At 46.6% G+C, this 20,951-nt stretch overlaps 4 protein-coding genes across 13 annotated transcripts in view; 1 reads left to right on the top strand and 3 right to left on the bottom strand.

The window, feature by feature from the left end:
• tacc2 (transforming, acidic coiled-coil containing protein 2) overlaps nucleotides 1–3,004 on the bottom strand; it is a 54,001-nt gene extending 50,997 nt beyond the window's left edge. For 2 of the 9 annotated variants that reach the window (XM_060073296.1, XM_060073297.1), the window contains exon 1: nucleotides 2,542–3,003. In XM_060073296.1, coding sequence (XP_059929279.1) covers nucleotides 2,542–2,652 — 111 coding nt within the window. In that variant the 5' untranslated portion in view covers nucleotides 2,653–3,003. Of the gene's footprint in view, nucleotides 1–1,167; nucleotides 1,286–2,541 lie in introns of those variants that run through there. The other 7 variants (XM_060073293.1, XM_060073298.1, XM_060073300.1 and 4 more) reach the window with 5 other exon arrangements.
• Nucleotides 3,005–4,775: 1,771 nt separating this feature from the next.
• Nucleotides 4,776–13,196, bottom strand: nsmce4a (NSE4 homolog A, SMC5-SMC6 complex component). Its single transcript, XM_060073370.1, has 10 exons — nucleotides 12,503–13,196; nucleotides 12,303–12,383; nucleotides 11,860–11,990; nucleotides 11,327–11,481; nucleotides 10,221–10,320; nucleotides 8,981–9,071; nucleotides 7,172–7,266; nucleotides 6,490–6,538; nucleotides 5,793–5,878; nucleotides 4,776–5,015 (listed from the first exon to the last, which is right to left on the bottom strand). Exons 1-10 carry the CDS (start codon nucleotides 12,699–12,701, stop codon nucleotides 4,950–4,952), a joined length of 1,053 nt encoding a protein of 350 aa, XP_059929353.1. The 5' UTR covers nucleotides 12,702–13,196; the 3' UTR covers nucleotides 4,776–4,949.
• Nucleotides 13,197–14,241: 1,045 nt separating this feature from the next.
• On the top strand, nucleotides 14,242–17,656 carry LOC132473280 (coiled-coil domain-containing protein 177). The gene is made up of 2 exons (XM_060073349.1): nucleotides 14,242–16,513; nucleotides 16,602–17,656. The coding sequence occupies exon 1, from the start codon at nucleotides 14,540–14,542 to the stop codon at nucleotides 16,346–16,348; it is 1,809 nt and encodes a 602-aa protein (XP_059929332.1). The 5' UTR covers nucleotides 14,242–14,539; the 3' UTR covers nucleotides 16,349–16,513; nucleotides 16,602–17,656.
• LOC132473300 (zinc transporter ZIP9) lies at nucleotides 17,192–20,937 on the bottom strand. Of its 2 annotated transcripts, XM_060073374.1 has the most exons (7): nucleotides 20,663–20,937; nucleotides 20,259–20,364; nucleotides 19,891–20,055; nucleotides 19,745–19,810; nucleotides 19,376–19,461; nucleotides 19,058–19,192; nucleotides 17,192–18,822 (listed from the first exon to the last, which is right to left on the bottom strand). In XM_060073374.1, the coding sequence occupies exons 1-7, from the start codon at nucleotides 20,756–20,758 to the stop codon at nucleotides 18,559–18,561; spliced, it is 918 nt and encodes a 305-aa protein (XP_059929357.1). In that variant the 5' UTR covers nucleotides 20,759–20,937; the 3' UTR covers nucleotides 17,192–18,558. The 2 variants fall into 2 exon arrangements, with proteins under 2 accessions (XP_059929357.1, XP_059929358.1); XM_060073375.1 differs by lacking the exon at nucleotides 19,058–19,192.
• Nucleotides 20,938–20,951: the final 14 nt, after the last annotated feature.

The raw sequence follows: 20,951 nt of genomic DNA, 5'->3' as shown, positions 1-20,951 counted from the left end.
CCACAGGGGACTGCAGTCAGCCTGAGTGTTTCGTCAGAAACCACTGACCTGAATATGGGCTATTAATAGAGCCGGGCTTTGTCACCTGTTGTTAAACATCATTCCAATGCATCGACTTTAATTTGAAGCGTTATGTAATGTCTTATAAATGCTAATGCAGTTTTGCACCCTCATAGATTTTTGGAGAAATTCTGTGTCAGGAACCTCTTACATTGTTTCTGTATACTGGAGATAACAGGTTAATTCATTTTTAACACAAGAATTTTTTCCGCTGGTTTCACGCTCGTTTATATTTCTGTCACCTAGCACCTTTCCATAATGAGTACTGCTATACTATGCTATGTGCTTGAATGGAGTGTCATTTCAGTGTGTGGGTGAATGTGTAGAGGGGAGTGTAACGTTTTGGCCAAACAGAACGCACCGGGCAGCGGTCACATGGTGTATGGGTATGTTTCCTGGTTCGGTCACCAGCAGTCATACCCTAAGCAGCAGTCACACCTCTGCCTTACAACATCTGCAACCTGAGCTCCTTGGTCTGGACGCGCACTGCATGTCATTGTGTGTAGACCTACGTGTTGTAGGCTATGTGTTGTTTCAAGGCCTTCCTTCCTGCAACTTGACCCCACTGCCGACTTGGGCCATATCTCATGTATCTGATGTTGGCTGTAGAACTTTAATCACATTCCAAACTGAGAACCATAGTCAAGAATAACTGAATGAGTATGGGGTTAGCTCATTTCTCCATGACATGTCACCTCACACAGATGCCCGTTATAATGTATTATTCATGTGGATATGAAATATAGTTATAGGTGGATGTTACGTTAATCTTTTATAATATATAAATTATTATCATTATATATATGTAATAGCAAAGCTTGAATGGGGAAGTGACCATACTATACCTTTACTCACTTTCATTACAAACATGAACAGAACTCTCTGCATGACTTTCTACATAACATCAATTGGCACACCATACATTCAATGAATCAAACCAGAGCTCCACTCCACTGAGCTCGCTCAAACTCAAAACCAACCATCTGCAAAGCTCAAATGAGCACCCAAGCCATAAAGTATTCATACTCATAGTCACATTCGTACTATTAAGAATCATATTCTACAAACTATCCAAACAACAAACTGAAAAGTTCCCAAACGACTCACCGCAGCCAACGAGAGAAAGCGTTTGCCTCGTGTGGCTCGACTGTTTACACTTGAACTCAGGCTGCTGCGTGGCTGCCTCTTCTTCTGAGGAGCCCGACTCCCTCTGTGTCTATATTTGTACTGTGTATATGTTTGCTGTGTTGGGTAACACTTTGGCCGGTGTGGAGCGGGGTGGAGAAGGGGGAGGGAGGCGACTGGGGGGGTCCGCGAGGGGGGGGGCGCTGTAAGGTTGAAGGAAGGAAGACGACAGGAAGAGAGTTGAGGGGAGGGGAGGGGAGGGTCAAGAGGCCAAGAGGTTTGGGGGAGGATCTGAGGGATAGGGGAGTGTTTTGGGGAGCGGGGGTTGTGTGTAGGGCGACTGTACGTCCTCTGCCAGGGACATGAGACACCTGGCAGTCAGCTGAAAGGGACAGTTCTACGGCAACGCTGTAAACAAACAGGCGCGCTGGTACGAGGGGGGGGGGGGGTGCTAAGCCTCTCTCCTCCTCTCTGCTCTTTCCATTTCACCCTTCGTCCCCAGCTCTCCTGTTTCCCCCCCGTATATTGGTTCCCATCGCCCAAACCCCCTGTCTTCAAGATTCAAGGGATTGCATACAGAACTGCAGCGAGACATTTCACTCCACTAAGCAGTAATCATCACCGAAGTGCCAGGCTTAATAACATGCTCACAGAGGGTCCCATCAACAGAGTAAGGCTCTACAACACAAGCCGATATCTCTTCTCTGCTTCGCGCGTATCTCATCGCACCGCAGGGTGCCTGCAAACTGTAGTGATCGCAATCTGGCCGGCCACCACACAGCCAAGCACTGTTCAGCGGCTTGCTCCATCCTAATTTGACGCATTTGCATGAGAAACATAAAAAGGCAGAACATCAGACTGCCATCCCTGTTGTTGTTTACTCTATCCATCCTCCACATGACCCTCATCTCACACTCCATAGCCAGCCGAGTGGGCCTATCCCTCCCCTCTTCCTCGTTGGTTTTTTCTTCCTCATAACACTGAGCCCCCCCCCCCCCTCCCCTCCCCCTCCATCCCCTCCCGCTCTCCATCTCCAAACACAGCTCCGTATCCATGCCGACGTCATCCCTCCTCCGGCACTGTAGCGCAGCGACTCCCTCTGCGCTCGTCCTGGTGCACACACACACACACTCACACTCACACTCACACACACGCACACGCACACGCATTCAGCCGGCTCAACCAAATTGGCCTCATCCCTTCCTCTTAAACACACTGGCTCCCTCACTCCCCCCCCCCCCCCCCCCCCCCCCCCTCTCTCTCTCTCTCTCTCTGTGACACTCCCACAGACGCCAGAGAGAGATGTCTCCCATCCACCACCGCCCCTGGCAGCATCTCCTCCTCCGCCGTCGTTACCTGGTTGCGAGCAATTCCGATGCAGTTGCCCATCCTGTATTCCATGTCCTCCTGTGGCGAGGTGACTCTGGCGCTACACGGTCGGCAGAACGCCTCCCTGAAGAACTGCATGGTTGTCCTCGTCGTCGTGGGCAACGGCGGGCAGCAGCATCGCGGAGGCAAGGAGCTTTCTGCAGGAGCCGGCGGAGCTGGGTCCGCGCCTCTCTCTCCCTCTCCCTCTCTCTCTCTTTCTCTCTTATCTATCCTTCTGCCTGTTCAAGCTTGTGCATGAGTGCATGAGTTAAATGAGTCTCCCCCACTGCATCATGGCCACTGGGTGTGCCTGTGACATAGACGCCACTGTTGCATAAGATCTACGTTGGGGAGGAAAAAAAACAACCAGATTCAATGAGTGTGAAGGAAGAGCAGTCGCAGCAGCTGCACTGTACATCGCCGAGCTCTGCTATAGGAAGGTGAGGCTCTGGGCTGAAGCACAGCACAGGCAGGAGGAGTGAGGAAGGGGAAAGCGCTCATACAGGGGGAATGGGAGAGAGTGGGGAAAAGGGTTTGAGAGCCTGTCGCTTTAACGGTCCCCAGAGAGCTTCTCTGCTTAAGGCATTATAGACATATGATAAGGTTAAAACGCACTGGTCAGACAACATCGTAACTGAATAGAAAAGAAAGACAACGAGCAAAAAACCAACAAGATGATGGAGCACCCTGTTTTTATGCTCATTTGACAGTACTCATACCATTAAAGCCTTACTAATTAATTTATGTATATATATATATATATATATATATATATATATACATATAAACACACACACACACATATACATATATGTATAAATCTATCTATCTCTATATATTAAATTATATCTAGATAATGCAATTCGGAGGATGATTTATCCAAATCCTCTTACTATGGTGTAAGTGCATACATTGCTTTGCCTGAGTGTCCCCCCCCCCCCCCCCAGGGGAATCAAACCCCTAACCCCGGCGGCGTGTTAATGCTTTGCTCTACCGACCGGGCTGCAGAGGCGCACTTATGGTTCTACAGCAGCATAAGAGCCGGCAGTGGAGGGAGACGGGAAAGGGGGGAGAAGTAAGAGAGAAGGGAGGTTGTGTGAGGAGTTAATGCAGATCGGTTTCACTTCCCAAAGAATGCAAGGCTCCAACCAAATCATGCCATCTTCAAGTGATAATAACTCATCATAAACTTAAACCGGCTACAATGATAGATGTAAACGGCTTTTACCTAGCCATTGTTTAAATCATTTTTTTCACATCACTTTTGTCATAGACCACTAGATGTCGCCAATTCTGACTTTCTGTTCTGTGTTTTCCCGACTAATTATGTCTCTTGTTAGCAGACTCACACCTGCCCCCTGTTAATTAGTCACGTGATTTCTTTAGCCATTTGTCTCACAGTATTTAAGCCTAATCTTTTCACTCTGTCTCTGTTGAGTCTTCACTGAACCCCAGTGCATTTTGGACTTGCTGATTGCCTTCTTGCCTTCTTGTTCTTTTTTTTTTGAAAAGTTCTTTGACTTTTTGAGTTTTGGATTACCCTGTGGATTTGTTCGCCCTTTCTGAATTGATCTTGTTGCCAACCTTTGCCTGTCTGCTTACCCTGCCTTTCGGATTACCCCTTGAATTTACTGTCAATGTGTTTTGCCTTTTTGGATTCTTGGACTGAGTTTATGTTTTTTGGATCCACTTCGCCTTCGTGTCGGGAATCACAACGAGAGTATTTCCTTGCATTTGCTTGACTCCCCAGAATTTCCTGTGGTCCTGGTTTTCCCGTGGCTGAACCGTCCCAACCCACATTGATTGGTCGACGGGGTCCATCCTTGAGTGGGGTCCAACTTGCCATGCCACCTGCCTTTTTTTTCTAGGCCTTCCCCCGTGTCCAAGTCTCCAGATCCCTCCGAGCTAAGCAATGTTCCAACCAAGTATCTGGAGGTTTTTAGCAAACAAAGGGCCAGCACACTTCCAAGTTTCATGTCACTGAGGTGGCTTTCCTGGGGTTCATCATCAAACAGGGTCAGGTTCTGATGGACTCAAGGAAGACTCAAGTGGTGCGAGACCACTTGAGACCCGTTCCTAAGACCTGTCCCTTTTGCTTCGCACTTGAGTCACCCTAGTTTCCTGTGTACCAAACTGTGAAACTCGGGCCATTTCTAGTATCATTCATATCAATTAAAGCATGGAGGAATGGTACACTGATCTAAAAACTGATGTTTTATTTGAACACATTTTCTTAAAACGGTAAATAAAAGCAACCAAAATATACAAATAGGAAGGGTTGAGGAAAACCCTTCAGAAAATAGATCAAAATTGGGCAGAATTTGTGAGAAACATGTATACTCTAGAATATAAAAAATTCATTTTAAAATAAAATTTATACAAAAGGCAATAACCCGTCATTTAGTTTGCGACTTTGGTGGCTGGATCATCGACTCTTGGATGTCCAAGTCTTCTCGGAGCTCCTGAGCGAGAGAAGCACACAGGAAGGAAAGGTTGACTTTGACAGTGTATCAAACAATGACAACACAACATCACATTAATGCTATTTGCAATGATTCAATACCCATTGATTTGTCGTTTTAAGGATAATATGGTTAAAATAAACAGAGGCCAACCCCAAAAAATATAAATGTAATGCTATTGTATGGCTATTACACAAATGATTTACTTTAATGTTTTTGTATTTCAAATATGCAAGAAACATGTCATTGAATGACAAACAAAAACAAGGCTCTATTTTTCTTTATTTTTTCTTAACACATTTGAAAAGGAGTGAGAAGAAGTATACACTTGTTTGATCCCACCCCCTTTCATTAAATCATACAATAATTATAAAATACTACGTTAAATGACACTTGCAATTTATGCAATTAATACCTGAAAAACTAAATGCATAATATTAAAGTTGCCCACTTGGAAGCACAAAACAATGCAACAGATTATGCCACCAGGTGCGAATGTGATTAGCCATTACAAGCAATTTTGAAAATCTGCCTCTTCTGACAGTAAAGGTGGGTGTGTCCACCTAGATGTGTGCAGAATAGATCAGTCTACCAGCCTACCCAGTGGACTGCAGCAAACGTTGCTCATCTATCAGACCTACATCTAGGTGGACATGCCCGCTTGTGATGTCATAAGGGCCAGACTTCCAAAACGTCTTGTAACGGCTAATCACACTCACACCTGAGGGCATAATGTGTCTCCTTCAAAAGATAAGTGTTTCAGGAAGGGCTACTCACCCTCCAGCCCTGCAGGGTGATGGAAACGACGCACTGTTTACGGACGGAGGCTGTGCCCTCTTCCGCCATACCGTCCTCCACAGGACCTGAGACATGCAAACACAGTTGTATCACTATGGTTACAGTGTGTTAAGGGGGGGGGGGGGGTCAGAAGGATAGTTTGACCTGTTCCACTACTTGATAGAAAGCATGACACGAATGGGAGAAATGGATCCACCTATCTGTGGTCACGGGTACTGCATTCATTTATTACTAATGGCTATTGGAGTGATTCTGATGGTTATTTAACTTTATCTATTCCTTCTAAAATTATGTACTGGCTATTATGTAAGGGATAATGTATAGAACGCCGGTCATTATCGGGAAAATAAGCCCCGACAGGGCGAACAGGACACCGACGCGCAGCGGAGGTGTCTTGCTTCGCCATGAAGGCTTATTTTCGATGATGACCGGCGTTCTATACATTATCCCTTACATAATAGCCAGTACATAATTTTAGAAGGAATAGATAAAGGTAAATAACCATATATATATATATATATAACCAATATAATATATTATAATCATTGCCAAGTTGCTTCCAATTGAGTAACTTTTTCCATTGTTTCTGCCAGCCTCCAACGTTGTATGCAAATGTTGCACGTCGTTCGCAGATGTTGCTAGAAGGCCTTGCAAGGATAAACACAGTCATTCTCACCAATGCAGGGCATCTTGTCACGATCCATGTACATCCTTGCCAAACCATCCTACAAGAGGCAAAACAAACAAGAGAACATTCACATCTTGCCAATTAAAAAAGAAACACTGCATCGACACAACAAAGATACATCCTATCAGGCTTTCAAACTTAAATCAAGTTTTTGCTAACCAGACCAAGAAACACAAAAATAGAACTGAAAAAGCCTGCAGAAACAGGGATATTGTTCCACTCAACACAATATCTTTATGGTGTTGACCTTATATCCCAGTTGATTGCCTCTGTGAAGCACATAAATGATGGAGAATCTGTGCAACACAAAAATAATTAAACAAAATAACAACACAATGTGACCCCACTTTGTGTATGTAAAGTCTGTCCCACTCTCCAGGTACAGACCTACACATTAGGGACCAAAGGTGGAGAGGCCACAGGGAAAATCGCAGTCAGAATCTCCTCCCGTCTGATTAACCCAACCCTACCAACTCCTCAGCCCCTTGGCCCAAGCCCTTGACTTGCTTTGAGGGTTAAGTGGAACAGCAGTGAGACAGTGAGTGGCCGTGCAGCAAAAATAAACAAAATCCTGATTACTTCTGAATAGGTCTTGTCTGGCGGTCACTTGAACAAACCCAACAGACAGACACACAGATGCCAGGCAATCACTTGATCACAGAAGACTCACCCTGACTAAGAACGACACATGGAAGATGTTCTCCACCGTTCGAGAGAACGAATGGGGGTTGATGACAAACTCGTAATAGGAGATCGGCGAAGTGGCTGCGAGGGACACACAAAGCCAAAGGATTAGTCGTTATGTACCTCGCGACGGGCAATGCCAGGCTGAGACGATGGACTGTCTGGATGTTTTCAGGGTATTTAGCTGACGCTTTTGTCCAAAGCACCTTAAAACCATTCATGCACACGTTCAAACATCGACGATGCTGTCCAACACCCCAACGTTGGGAGCATATAGGGTTAGGTGTCTTGCTCAGGGACAACTCGACACTAAGCTAGAAGGAGTTGGGGATTGAACTAGCAACCTTTCGGTTACAAGAAGGGGTGTAACGATACATGTGTTCGTATTGAACCGGTACGGATGTCACGGTTCAGTGCATAGATTTACACAGAGAATACATACGGTGTAAAATTAAATAAAACTGATGTGCAAATTAATCTGACCCTCCAGGATTTCGCGATGCTGCGATTTGCAACTTCAACGCAACATCATCGCAATTTTAACCAACCACCACAACCTTCCCGCAAATTTGTCCAATCAGTGGCGTCGTCTTGAACTGACGTCGACAAACAACCTTCTGCCTTACTTCCGTGTTTGCTACTTCAAACGATTCGAAAGATTGCGAAAAGGGGTTGGCTTAGCTCAGGAGGTAGAGCAGTTGTCTTGTAACTGAAAGGTTGCTAGTTCAATACCCAGCTCCTCCTAGCTGAGTGTTGATGTGTCCCTGAGCAAGACACTTAACCCTAACTGCTCCTGACGAGCTGGCTGTCTCCTCTAATGGTTGACTCTGCCGTCGGTGTGTCAATGTGTGTATTCAACGATGCAAGTCGCTTTGGATAAAAGCGCCTGCTAAATGCCCTAAATGTAAATTGTAAAAGCAGTATTCTGGTGTTCTACATGAAAGCGGGGGGAAATTATTTACCACTGCGTGCAATGTTGTGGTGGAACATAATCGGAAATCTTCCATTGATAAGCATTTTGCCACCGCAAAACATAACTACAGAACTGCAGGCAGGACGTCAGACGACGAGGCAGATCACTATGACACTGGCTGTTGCATCCAAGTCAATTGCCAGCGCGGTAAAAAACAAGAATCTATTATTCATAGGACCATTTCTCAGTGTTTTTGTTCTTTTAATTAATGTTGTCTTCAGTAATAACTTAATATTTAAGAAATTAATCAGAAAATTAATCAGAAAAAACGCAACTTTATCGCAACTTTCACTTCCTCTCGCACTGTAATCGCAACAAAAACATTAAAAACACCGCAACTTTCATCGCAACTTTTTAGAAAAAAAAACACGCAACATCAGGCATTTTAGGCCGCAATCTCAAAAAAGGCCTGCGAAATCCTGGAGGGACTGATTGATTAATGTAATGCCAAACAAATTTTAGATACGCGATCTTCAGGGACAACTGAGAGGCCTGAAAGGGCGCCGGCAAGTTCGAGCTACACACGCCGTTCGTTGATTGGTCGACAAAATCGCATTTCCGTGAGGGATAATAAACAAACATTATGTGTGAGGTATTTCTGGACAACGGCAACAGCTTCGTTATTATTGAAAAGAAAATGGCCTTCTGCATTTTTGTTTCTTCTTTTCCCTTCATTGTACCGAACTCGTACCGAACCGCGATGTCTGAACCGAGGTATCAACCGAACCGTGACTTCAGTGTACCGTTACACCCCAGTCAACAAGCTCTACCTCCTGAGCTACTGCTTCCCCAACGTATGTACAGTACGTGGATACGACTCACGGTCCTGAGCGTGGTACTGCTGCAAGTAGCCCAGGATCCTCTCCACCTCCTTCTCCGTGGCCTCCTGTTGGGACTCCTCCATCTTCTTCAACTGAAGGACAGGAGGAAAGTAAAGGCACTTAGCTAGGAGGCATCCACGGGAGTGCACGAGTCACTTCTAAGTTTCAAACAGTGCTGTGCTCTTGAACAAAGTTCAAATAAATGAAAAATAATACTATTCTTTTGCCAGTGAACCTACACAAACCATGAGTGCTCCGGAGGAGTTGATTTCTATACATTGACTGACATCCACCTGCATCTTTGTAGAGATTCAATATTTGCACGTGGTGTATCGTGTATATCATCGTGATCAGGGTCGCCGCGGTGTGGACATTGTCCCACCGAGTAATACGCTCGTGTCAACACCGGTATTAGCGGTATAAACGCTATTAACTTTGAAACTAGGTCAACCGCCATCTTCTCCGTCAGCTCTCCTCTCACACTCGGTGACAGCGGCTGGCAGCGCGCCAATTCTCGGCTTCTTATAACGTTCTATATATAATAGTGTAATATAATTGTATACATCATAATATCACGGCCAAAAGCTCTGTGCGCCTCCGGATGGCCGTAGCGCGGGGAGCTCACGTAGGGATTGGGCTTTTCGCGGGGTTGGTTTACCGGCGTTGCTATGGTTACCGGTCTTGTAAGGAAGCACGCCAATTCTCGGCGCGCCAATTCTCTTCCGCACAGAGCAGAACTGTGGCCTATTCTACACGTTTTAATTTTCTTAATTATAATTATATTATTCATTTTTACTGAATTTGTTTTTTATTACTGAAAAAAAACTCGGTGTCGCCGGTGTGCAACACTGAGTAAACAGTGTTGGCCTCAACACCGTTAATACCGTATACCGCGGCAACCCTAATCATGATACGGATAAACAACACGCTTTTTGGAAGATACTTATGTTGTTTGTGTCAAATAATGACACCATTTATTTGGCTGTACTAAGTTCTATCACTCCACTAAAAATTACATTTACCACCAAACTCCCCTGACCTAAGCTGTCAATTTGGTACCTGCTTTACAAGACCTTTTAACCAATGCTGTCGGTCTTATACGCTGACTCTTGTAAGGTATGACTTTGGAAAATATATACATCCACCTACAAACACAGACAACCGTCAGAGACGATAGGCAATCAACAGAAGAACCTGTGACCCGTTTCAAAGTAAGAGCGTCCAGGTCCAGTGTGTTCTACCTGAGTAGGCATGATCCTCTTGGCCTCCTTGGTGGGAGCCTTCCTCTGTCTCTCCACCCGCGGCTTCGGGGGTGGGGGCTCTGCATGGAACGAGCCGTACCTGGAGGGGAAAAAAATCAACGTGTTTCAGATTTCAGACAGGTTTGAATACAAATCAGCCTTTCGTAGGATCTAAATAAGGACTATCATGGTTTTCTGCAATCTCCTGCTTGAATTGGCTTCGAGTCCGTCTAAAGTGATGATCAGCAGAAGGAGAGTTTGATCGACTAAAAATTACGTTTTTCACATCCAAAGGAATACACAATTGATGGTGACGACGGTGAATTACTGACAAATTACTAACAAACTGCTGGTACTGATATGAATGTTGTGCCACACACACACACACACACACACACACACACACACACACACACACACACACACACACACACACACACACACACACACACACACACACACACACACACACACACACACACACACACACACACACACTTCGTCTCCAGCTCTCAAAACACACCTTTTCATCTCAGCTAGCCTTAATACAGACTGCTGGGTTTAACCCAAACAAAGTATCACAGATGTGTTGAGTTTGTCATTAATTTTTTTGGGGATATTGAAACAATGGCGGCCGAAATTCGTCTCGTCAATGTGTGGGACACACTGCATGCTAGGGCTGGGTGATTAATTGAAATTTTATCGCGATTTCGATTTTAACGATCACAAAATTAACATAATCAGTTTTTTCGATTTTTCTTTTAATGTTTTATAGCAAGGGCAGAACAGCTGGATACATATCTGTTGATTATTTTAGATTGGAAATTTTTCTTTTTGACCATTTTGTGTATTTTTTTAAGGCAAAATTTGAAAGTTCCTCAGTTACAAAGTTTCTTTTGGGAGAGACATGCTGAATAAATACAACATGTCAAAAATAATCGTTTGAATAATCGTGATTTTCAATATTGACCAAAATAACCGTGATTATGATTTTTCCCATAATCGAGCAGCCCTACTGCATGCAGCAGGTGTTTGGTTGGAGTGGGCCCACTGGCTCCCTGCGTTAGGCACACATCGTCATCCAGAGGTGAGAGACAGCCACTCACATGAAGTGGAAGGCCGGGGTGCTCCGGAAGCACGCCTCGGCTCGGCGGGCCAGCCTGTGCCAGGCATTCCGGGGAAGAGAGCCGTGCGATGTGGCCGCTCCTTCGTCTGAGCTCTCCCCCTCTTCTTCTAGCCAGTTGAGTCCCATGAAGGACAGCTGTAACGGCCGGTGAGAAGGACCACACGACAACACGGAAAATGAGCCTCTATAAGGATAAGGGTGTAAAGCGAAACCACCCATGTAATAACTAATCTTCCAGGTCTATAAGTTAACTAAAAGTTCACGGAATTAACGTTCTGATGATCCATATCTGCAATTGTGACGCATCAGACAAGACTTTTCCAGACAATGGAACCGTGTGTCTGTCATATCCTGCCATATTGCTGGTCATGAGAGTGAATTTCGTTCTCCATGTGTCTAACATGTGGAATGACAATAAAATGAAACTTGAACTCGAAATTGAACTTGTGTATAAACATAATTCAACAGCCTACAAACACCAGCCATTCAGAACAAGCCCTCCAGAACACTCACAGTATGCTGTACAAAGGTAGAAGGGTCGAAAGAGAGGCCTTCAGAGAACAGCTGGCTGGCCTTCTCCTTGCCCAGGTCCGATGCCACCACCAGCAGCTGGGAATCAAGCGCTGCCTCTCTGGCTTGGTGCACTGCCAAGGAGAAAAGCCATCAGCCAAAGCAACGAGCGACACTTGACAAAAAAGCATGTTGTTGTTATTAATTTGAGGTGTTTATTATCTTCAATATATATCGGGTTATTTCTTCAGATACGTATTTTCCAAGACACTATAGCATTAGAACATATACACTTTGAATGAATTCAAATTTCTCAGCTGCCTTCAAAGCACTAGAAAGTATTGAGTGGTTACTGCAGCTGTATGTATTTAATATGCATTATGAATTTGACGAGATAATAAACAAACAAAGTCACTGTGTGTAAACTCTGCCCTCATCACACATACCTTCCTTAAAAAGTGTGTTCGCTTCGTCCAGTACTTCTGTGATTTTATTATCACGATTATTCAGCATATCCTCTCGGTTCTCTGTTGAGATGGACAAGAACATGGACAGCAGGGCATTACATTCACCCCAAAGTGAAAGTGACAACCATAAACAAAATGACAGGGCTTCATTCATGGCTCATCCCAGTCCCCCTACTCACGTTGAATGCTGCTGATCAGCACCCGGTATTTGCTCCTGATATCTCTTCTATGGGCCGAGTCAACCTCATCGTTCGTGTCGGGCAGGCTGTCAATGTTGCTGGCCCCGGCTTCGGGGCCTCGAACCCACATCCCGTCGTCGGAGGTACCGTTCTGCGGCGGGTCTGCATCGCCGCTGCCTGTGCACCTTCCTCTTTTCATACTCCTCCCTTCGTTCGTGTTACCGTTCTGCAGAGGGTCCGAATCACCGCTGCCTCTGCTCCGTCCTCTGCTCCTTGCTCTTTTAATTTTAATTTGAAAGCTTTATTGAAAACCCCTGCCGTTGTGCAGATATGCAAAGCAGATATAAGAACTTGAAACTACAACAGCCTTCTTCTTCTTCTTTCTTTTTTATTTGGCAGATGGCAAACCAATATGGTGCATTACCGCCACCTACTGTTTGGTTTAGAGCTTCGATGGAGGTTATACGTTATAAACTATGCAAAAGAACAAAAATAAATAAACAAAATCCTAAAAATAGAAAACAACAGATTAAATTATAATCTGTCAAATAAACCTGTTGCTTTTAGATAAGTCATTACATGTTTCCATGCTGGTGGTCTCAGTGTGGAAAAGGAGAGTAAACCCTCTAAGGTCAAGCTTGTTTGACCCAAAGCTTTAACATTTTTCAACAGCTGCCTTCTCTCCAAATTTTACGCTTCACATTGTGGTAAAACATGCTCCACTGTTTCTCCACCATTACATTTTGGGCAGACCCCTGTTTCATGTTTGCCTATGATGTTCATACTGTGGTTAAGACATGTGTGCCCTATGCGTAGTCTTGTGATGATAACCTCACATCTTCTGTTCCAGTAGCCCTGTCTCCTTGTTACCACCTGCCTCTCAATTCTATGCAGGAACCGACCCTTATTTTCCCTATCCCATTGTTCTTGCCACACCTTGTTGATTTCTGATTTAATTATTGGTTTAACTTCAGATTTACTTAATGGAACACCCAGCTGTATATCCTGTTTCAGTCTACAACAGCCTGGTTGTTGCAGCGGTTGATGAAAAAGATGATAATGATTTACACCGCGTAGCAAGACGGGTTTCAACTGCAGGAAGACTCGATCAGGAGGTAATTTCATTTCTGGGTCAATGTCCGGAAATGTAACGTAGAAAAGTTATTCGTTTACCTTTTGGATCAAGCAAAAATAAAATAAACCAATGGTACAAGACAAACTAAATTGGTCTGATCCGTAGCGATGCAGTTATTTTAAAAACCAAAGACGAAAGCATTTAGAAAATGAGGTGCGGTGAACTGCAGGGGTCGCTGTGGTAAGGGCGACTTTGCGTTTACCTTGGAGACGGTGACCGGTCCCCAAGCCCCAAATCACATCACAACTTGGTTCGGTTTTAGCCATGCATCGGGACGGGACCCATTGCACAGCTTTGAGCAACGCATACAAATAAATTCGTATAATAACAAATAAAAAATTGAACGCATTTATTCATTATTATTTACAGAAGTTACAAAAGTTTTTGCAATAAAGGAGGTGATTTCTCATTGACATGAGGACTATGTCAGCAGGGGCCCACCTAATATATTGTATTTGCCCGCTAATCACCGATGCTTCCCCGTGTCTCAGCTGGAGCAGGTACATCTTTACTCTTTTTCATGTAATTAAATGCTATCAAATGTTCAAAAATTAAACGTAGGCCTAACAAAACATTATTATGGTACTTCAGTGACAGCGACTCAACTCTGATTTGAAGCATTGATCCCTTTTCAGTGTTTTTCCACCACTTTTGTTTCTTTTGTCACAACCAAGGGCTCAGTTGATCATGTGACGCACGATCAGCAAGGTCTGTCCTCTCCATCTGATTACCTGACTAATCCCCTGTCCGGGGAGAAGCACAGACAACCTTGCTTCGGGTGGAACTAAACGTATTTCTCCAACAGGTTTCCTCTAAAGACCTGAATCCTATCAATTTTTTTATATGAATGGTCATAGGAGTTCTTAATTGCATTTTATCGACGTTAATATCCTAATTGCGAAATGGGAGAAATAACGCAACCTGTCCCTAAATTGGTTCCGCACAATTTGGAGACTTCCAAGGCAGATAGGAGTCCCCATTCAAGATCGGGTGTGAAGAAACCTGTAGAACTTCTGATCAAGTCCCTCAACGAGCTCGTCGCTGAAAGCCACGAAAAACCGTACGAGGCGCTAACAGTGATGCACCAGACCTACGAGAAGGAGCGCAGGAAGCTCCTGCACCTATGTCGAGAGGGAAGAGAGAAAATCGTCAAGAAGGCTCCGGACGAAAAAAAATCGCGGGCCCCCCTTCCCCCAACGCAGCTCCCTGCTTTAGTAGTGGTCGGCAGGGCTGTCCGCGACAGCAGCAGGAGCGACTGTTGTTCTCCACACACTGACGCTGATGACAGCAGCCCGCCACCACAGCACTCTGTTGCGCAAGGATTCATCCGCAGCAGCAGCGCTGTGGGCAAACCCCCACCTTCTACTACTACTTACAAACGTAAGTGTGCGTTGAGATCCCTCAGACCGAGAAACCACAACAACAAGAACAACAACGACGACTACGGCGGCAGGCTGTCCACCGGCGGCAGGCTGTCCACCGGCGGCAGCCACAGTCTGGGTGACCTCAGACACTCCCCGGCCACTCAGACCCAGCTGGAGCGCCTCACGGGGGACATCCACCAGAAGATGCGCGTGACGGTGTCGGAGAAGGACCGCAAGATCGCCGCCCTCATGCTGGTCAAGCGCCGAGAGGAGATTGGCCTGCTGTCCCTCCGCAAGCAGGGGGAGCACGAGCGGCAGCAGGCCCGCGGCGAGGAGGCGGCGCGGCGGGCGCAGGAGGAGAAGGGCAGGAGGAGGAGGCTGAGGCAGAGCCTGCAGCGCTGGCGGCAGGAGACGGAGGCCCTGGGCCGGAGCAGGGAGCGGCGGCACCAGGAGCTGACGTCCCTGCGCGAGCAGCAGGCGCGGCTGCAGGAGGAGCGCTGGCTGAGGTCCAGGGAGGAGCTGGTGGCCCGACGCCGTGAGGCGTCGGAGGCCGCCCGGACGGAGGCGCAGTCACGCAAGCGCTGCCAGGAGGGGCTGCTCCGGGGCCGGGAGGAGGTGGAGCAGGCGGGGAGGGAGAAGGAGGCCCGGCGGGCGGCGGAGCGGGAGCAGAGGGCCAGGAGCGGGAAGGCCACGCGGGAGAGGAGGGAGAAGAAGAGGCTGTCGCTGGAGAACAGCCGGGAGCTCCTGCAGCACGTTCTCCTCAGAAAGCACGCGGAGCAGCAGGCGAAGCAGGCCGAGGCGGAGGCCAGGGGCGCCATGGAGCGGAGGCTCGGGCGCTCCCGGGAGGAGCAGGCGCGGGCCTCGGAGGGGCGGCGCAGGGAGCTGCGGGAGCGGGGCTCCCTGCAGACGGAGCACATCCAGCAGGCTCGCGCCGCCGCCGAGCAGCAGAGCCGCCAGCAGCTCCGCCACAAGCTGCTGCTGGTGCAGCTCAGCCAGCGCCGCACGGAGCGCGCCGCGCGCCAGGTCTCGGCCCAGACCCGGGCCCGGGCCCAGCAGGCCCGGCAGCACAACCTGGGCCGCCGCCTCTGCCACCAGCAGCTCCGGGAGCGGGTGCGGAGGGAGGAGGAGGCGCGCAGGGAGGCGGTGGAGAGCCAGGCGGTGGCCAAGGAGCGCAAGAGGAGGGAGCTGCGGGCGCAGCGGGAGCGGACGCAGGAGGAGGCGCGCCGGGCGGCTCGCGCCTCCTTCCTCATGAGGGAGAGCGTGAGGGAGCAGAGTGCGAGGCGGACGTTCGACCGCATGGCGCTGGAGGCCCAGCTCTGCGCCCGCTTGGCAGGAGTCAAGCTCTGAGAGACCTCCTGCTAGGGTGCTGCTGCTGTGTCCTCCCACGGCTGTGTGAGCAGCATGTGGACACTGTCATGATCTGGGGAAGGGCTCCGCTGAGATGTCATGTGGTCGGACATTATGGGGGGCAGGAGGGGTCAATGCTCCCACTGAGTTAAATCACGATGTAATGTGTCATGTGACATTTCCGCTGAGCCGACATAATGGGGGCGTCGCGGGGGGGGGGGCAATGCCCCCCTGAGTTGAATCATGATGTCAGGTGCAAAATATTATAGGTTTGATTTGGTTTACATTTCATTGAGGAATAGTATAAGTTTACATGACCAACAGTTCTACATAAGTTGAACATTTGGTAGAGCCTAAAGACCCCGCTGGCTGGGAAGATCGTTAGCGGCTGGGTTGCAGTTTCCCCAGATTTCAGCCGGCTTCTCCCCATATTGATCCACTCCAGGACCTCAGCGATGAAAGGCCAAACCAGGGGAAACTGGACCATTACTGGAAAGCTGGATAGATCAGTCTACCAGCCTAGCCAGTGGACCTTAGCAAATGTTGCTTATCTATCCATCATACATCGAGTTGGACACTCCCACTTGTATTCTCACTAAAACTCAGGAAAGACAAACGGCTTGCAATGGCTAATCACACTCACACCTGGTTGCATATCACCCCTCTAAACTAGTCTACGTGTGTTTGACCGAGCTTAGCTGTACGGTAGCAAGGTGAGCTTACTTTTTCTGCTTCTTTGCATAAAACCTTGATGTAACTAGAAATATAATGCACACTACAAATGGAATACAGATAGGAGCTTGTAAAAGTATGCCCACCCGTTGAATATGAACTCTGCTGAGATCTGTATTTGTTTGTTTTTATTCATCACATGGAGGTTCACAGAGGGTCACTGGTACACGGAAATATGTTATATGAAAAAAAACAGGTCTTCAACTGTCGTCAGCACATTTATCGCTGACATTGCTGGTAAAAGATATCAAGGCACTTCTGGGACATCATCAGCCGTTCCATGTGTAAATGTCCCTGAACTGGCTTTACTTGTTTCAGTTTTTAACTTTTTGCCTATAAGCAGGCAACAGACACAAGCACGTATTAGGCCATGTTGTATTGGGTATCACAGTATTATGCATAGAACAGTCCTCATGACTTAATACTGGGGAAATATTTTGGTTAGTGGCCGAACGATTTGGCTACTTGGAGAAACTTTCGTTTATAATGGGATCATGAAGCCAAGCAATTGGACTAAATGTAATAGATTTAATATTAAGAAATGCAATTCCTTAATAAAATGTCTGGTTAAACCAAGTTTAGCCCCATGGTTGTCCAAACAAGTCAGTCTTGAGGCACACACAATAGGGTTTTGAAGGAATTGCTTGGATCATACAGAGCCATCACAAGGCTTGATGACTCAGGCAAATATGTGTATTACAATGATTTATTTTCTTTATAAAAGATATTTCTTGCAAATACTACATTTTGAATAAAGTACATTTAATAAACATTGGCAATGAATTTTAAACTAAGCTAACATTGGGCCATTTCAATTAAGACATTGCTAGCAAACTTTTTGTGTGATTTACAGTTATTCAAAGAACTTCCTGAAAGCTAAACCACACTACGGAGAAGATGATTGGCTGAAATCTGCCATCACTCAGTTAACTGCCCGCCCCCTGGTCCAGGGTAGACCGTTCTCACCCCAGACATATGACTCTTCAGAACACTCCCCACACACAGTGTATTCTAGATTCATATTGATATTTGATATCTGTACAGTACAGACTGTGTACGCTATCCAGCTGAATGTTATAAGAAACAAACAATGTGAAAAAACCTGTGACCTAGTTTATGTTTCATCAGTGTTATCTTAGAGGGTGCAACATCAAGATAGTGGACTACATCCAAGGATCCTATTGACACAGTACAAAATCTGCCTTCCTGGTATTCACACATGAGCTAGGATTACATCCAGAATGCCATGTCCCAGAAATGTTGTCTTCCTTTCACATCGCACCATGGAAAAAAAAAACTTGATACTGATGAGACACACTTCCAGCCTGGTAATGAAATGCGGGATGGTCATTCAGACAGCATATCTAAGAGAGAAGTTTCCCAGAGCTCTCATTCAAGTCAATTCCCCTAGCGTCAAAGCCATGCTTGATTTGCCTTTAAGGTGTAGACTAGCACATTGTTTCTCTTAGGATGTTGAATCAGTCGTCCTGCAGCCCGAGCGCCAGCAGAACAGGAATGGCTGCTCCACCGATAAAGGTTAGACTCTCCAAGAGACCCATCGGCCCCCTGGGTTCAGCGACAGCCTCCGTCAGGTGCTGGAGGTCCCCGGGCGACAGGTGGTGTCCCTGGCCCGAGCTGACCTCGGGGAGAACGTGTACGGTGGCCACGTACAGAAAGGTCCCGCCTGAGAACAGCATGCCCACGCCCGTAGCAGTGAGTCGGCTCTGGGTAGAACCACCCACCTTCAGGGGGAGAACACGCCATTAAAATACATACAAGCTCATAATGAGTTGCATTCAAATATAAATATGTATAGAAGACACCCAGAGCGTTTTACAGATTCCAGTGTGTGTGTGCGAGTGTGGCAACTCCCACCCTTCCGGTTGAGTTAAAAGTTTGAATCCACTAAATTACCCTGTCAAATATTGACAGCGGTAAATCTTGTCCTACATCCTGTCGTCAGTCAAGGTTCCTCACCGCGGTCAAGATGAAGTAGGTGCAGATGGCAAAAATAGGAGCAGCGGCCGAAAAGGCCAGCAGGTGACCCTGTATCAGCCTCTTGTTCACCCCCATGTGGATCAAGAAGGAGACCATGCCAAACGCCGCCGGGGCCTTGGGAGTGGACCACACCAGACAAGAGTCGAGTTACGGTATCGTGTTTGGGGACCGGCGCCCGGTGAATAGGGGGGGAAGGTAATAATAATAATAATTAATTTTATTTGTTGAGCACTCTTCATTCTAAGCAGAATCTCAGAGTGCTAACAAGGTTATGCCCATGGGCAGGGCGTCTCTCACCTTGTGCATGATGACAGCCACGAACACTATGACCTGCACCGCCATGTCGGGAGAGGCCACCGCCGCCCCCAGTGCCACGCCGTCGGCTGGACACACAAGTGGAATCGGGAATATGCACTTTTGCTGTTTGCATGCGTTTGCTATCGTGTTCAAATCCTTCAGTTCATACTAGCAGAATGGGGCAAATACTGGAGTAGGCCTACTTCCGAAACATGTGAGAGCTCAAAAGAGGAAGGGATCACATGTTAAGTCACATGGGAGGGGGGGTCGTTTGTCTGTTACCTAAGGCAGCGAATATCTTAAGACTCGAATACAGAAAAATATGGATTTGTTATTCCTTGAAATGCAGAGTCTAACGCTCCATTGTACCTGCACTATGGATCACTAGCCCCAAGGATGCAGTGATGCCGCTGTTGTTGGGCATGCATCCTGAACCTGGAGCAGACAACAATGCAGGTGTGAGATATCTGCTTTTAGAACAACGAAAAGTGGAAGAATAGTGAAATGTGTTTTACCGCGCGTCGCCGTGGAGAAGTAGAGGTTAAGCTGATCCACCACAAACATGAAGATGAAACCGAACACTAGAGATAAGCCGATGTAGAAACGAGAGGGGATGCTGTTGGCAAACGACACCACCGTCGTCCCACTGCTGTTGTTTTGAACAAGTGCGGTTTCAGAGGCTGTATAGGGAAAACCGATACAAGAACAACACATACAATGGGATGTAGATGACTATTTGTATCCGAGCATAAATTCCCATCAGAATAAGTATGAGCTACATTATGCTGTCATGGGTGTGTTAAACATACTATTTGCCTTGGTTACACTTGGGTTTTAAGTGAGGCCAAAACTTTCGGATACAATTTAATAGAGAAGCAGTCACCTTTCCATGTATCTTGGAGAAGGTCGGTTCCCTCTGGGATGATGATCGCCAGAGATGTCCCGCACAGGAGACCTGCTCCCAGGATCGCGACAATTTGTAGGCTTCGCTGAGTCGGAGGAGGTGATTACAATGATTACAGGGGCTATTTTGGTAATAATCAGATGTCTCCTCCAGGAAATGCCGCTTAACACCAAGTTTCCAATTCACATTTTCTCTGCCAAAATACTTGCAAGCTGTAATCATATAGCCTGGTTATTATGGACCATTATAACTGTTATTCTGATATTTTCTCGCTTTCGAATATTAATTGTGTACATTATAGACTACTGGAAATCTTACATTGCTAATAGATAGGACTAAACCGAAAGCATGGGACCAGTATAATAAATCATTGTTTTACTTACATCAGAAAGTTTGATTAAGAGTGGAATCCAGCCGATTACTAAACATCCAAAAAACATGGCAACCGATAAACATAAGATAGCGATTCCCCCCTCCATAGTCACGTTCCCGTATATGCTGTGTAGCGTTGTTATATCACTTTAATACTATATTACTGGAGCTCGAAGTTCAAAAGTGCGTCTGACGAACACGCGTCCATTCAAATAACTGGTGTGCTCCGATACGGAGAACCAAATGCCGCTCCTACTCTACAGCCTGCCCATTCCCGTTCCCTCTTGTTACTCCGATCAA

Source organism: Gadus macrocephalus, chromosome 15 (genome assembly GCF_031168955.1).
Source record: "Gadus macrocephalus chromosome 15, ASM3116895v1".
Taxonomy (NCBI): Eukaryota; Metazoa; Chordata; class Actinopteri; order Gadiformes; family Gadidae; genus Gadus; species Gadus macrocephalus.
The sequence above is the reverse complement of the archived record's forward strand: the minus strand, read 5'-3'. Positions and strand labels throughout refer to the sequence as shown.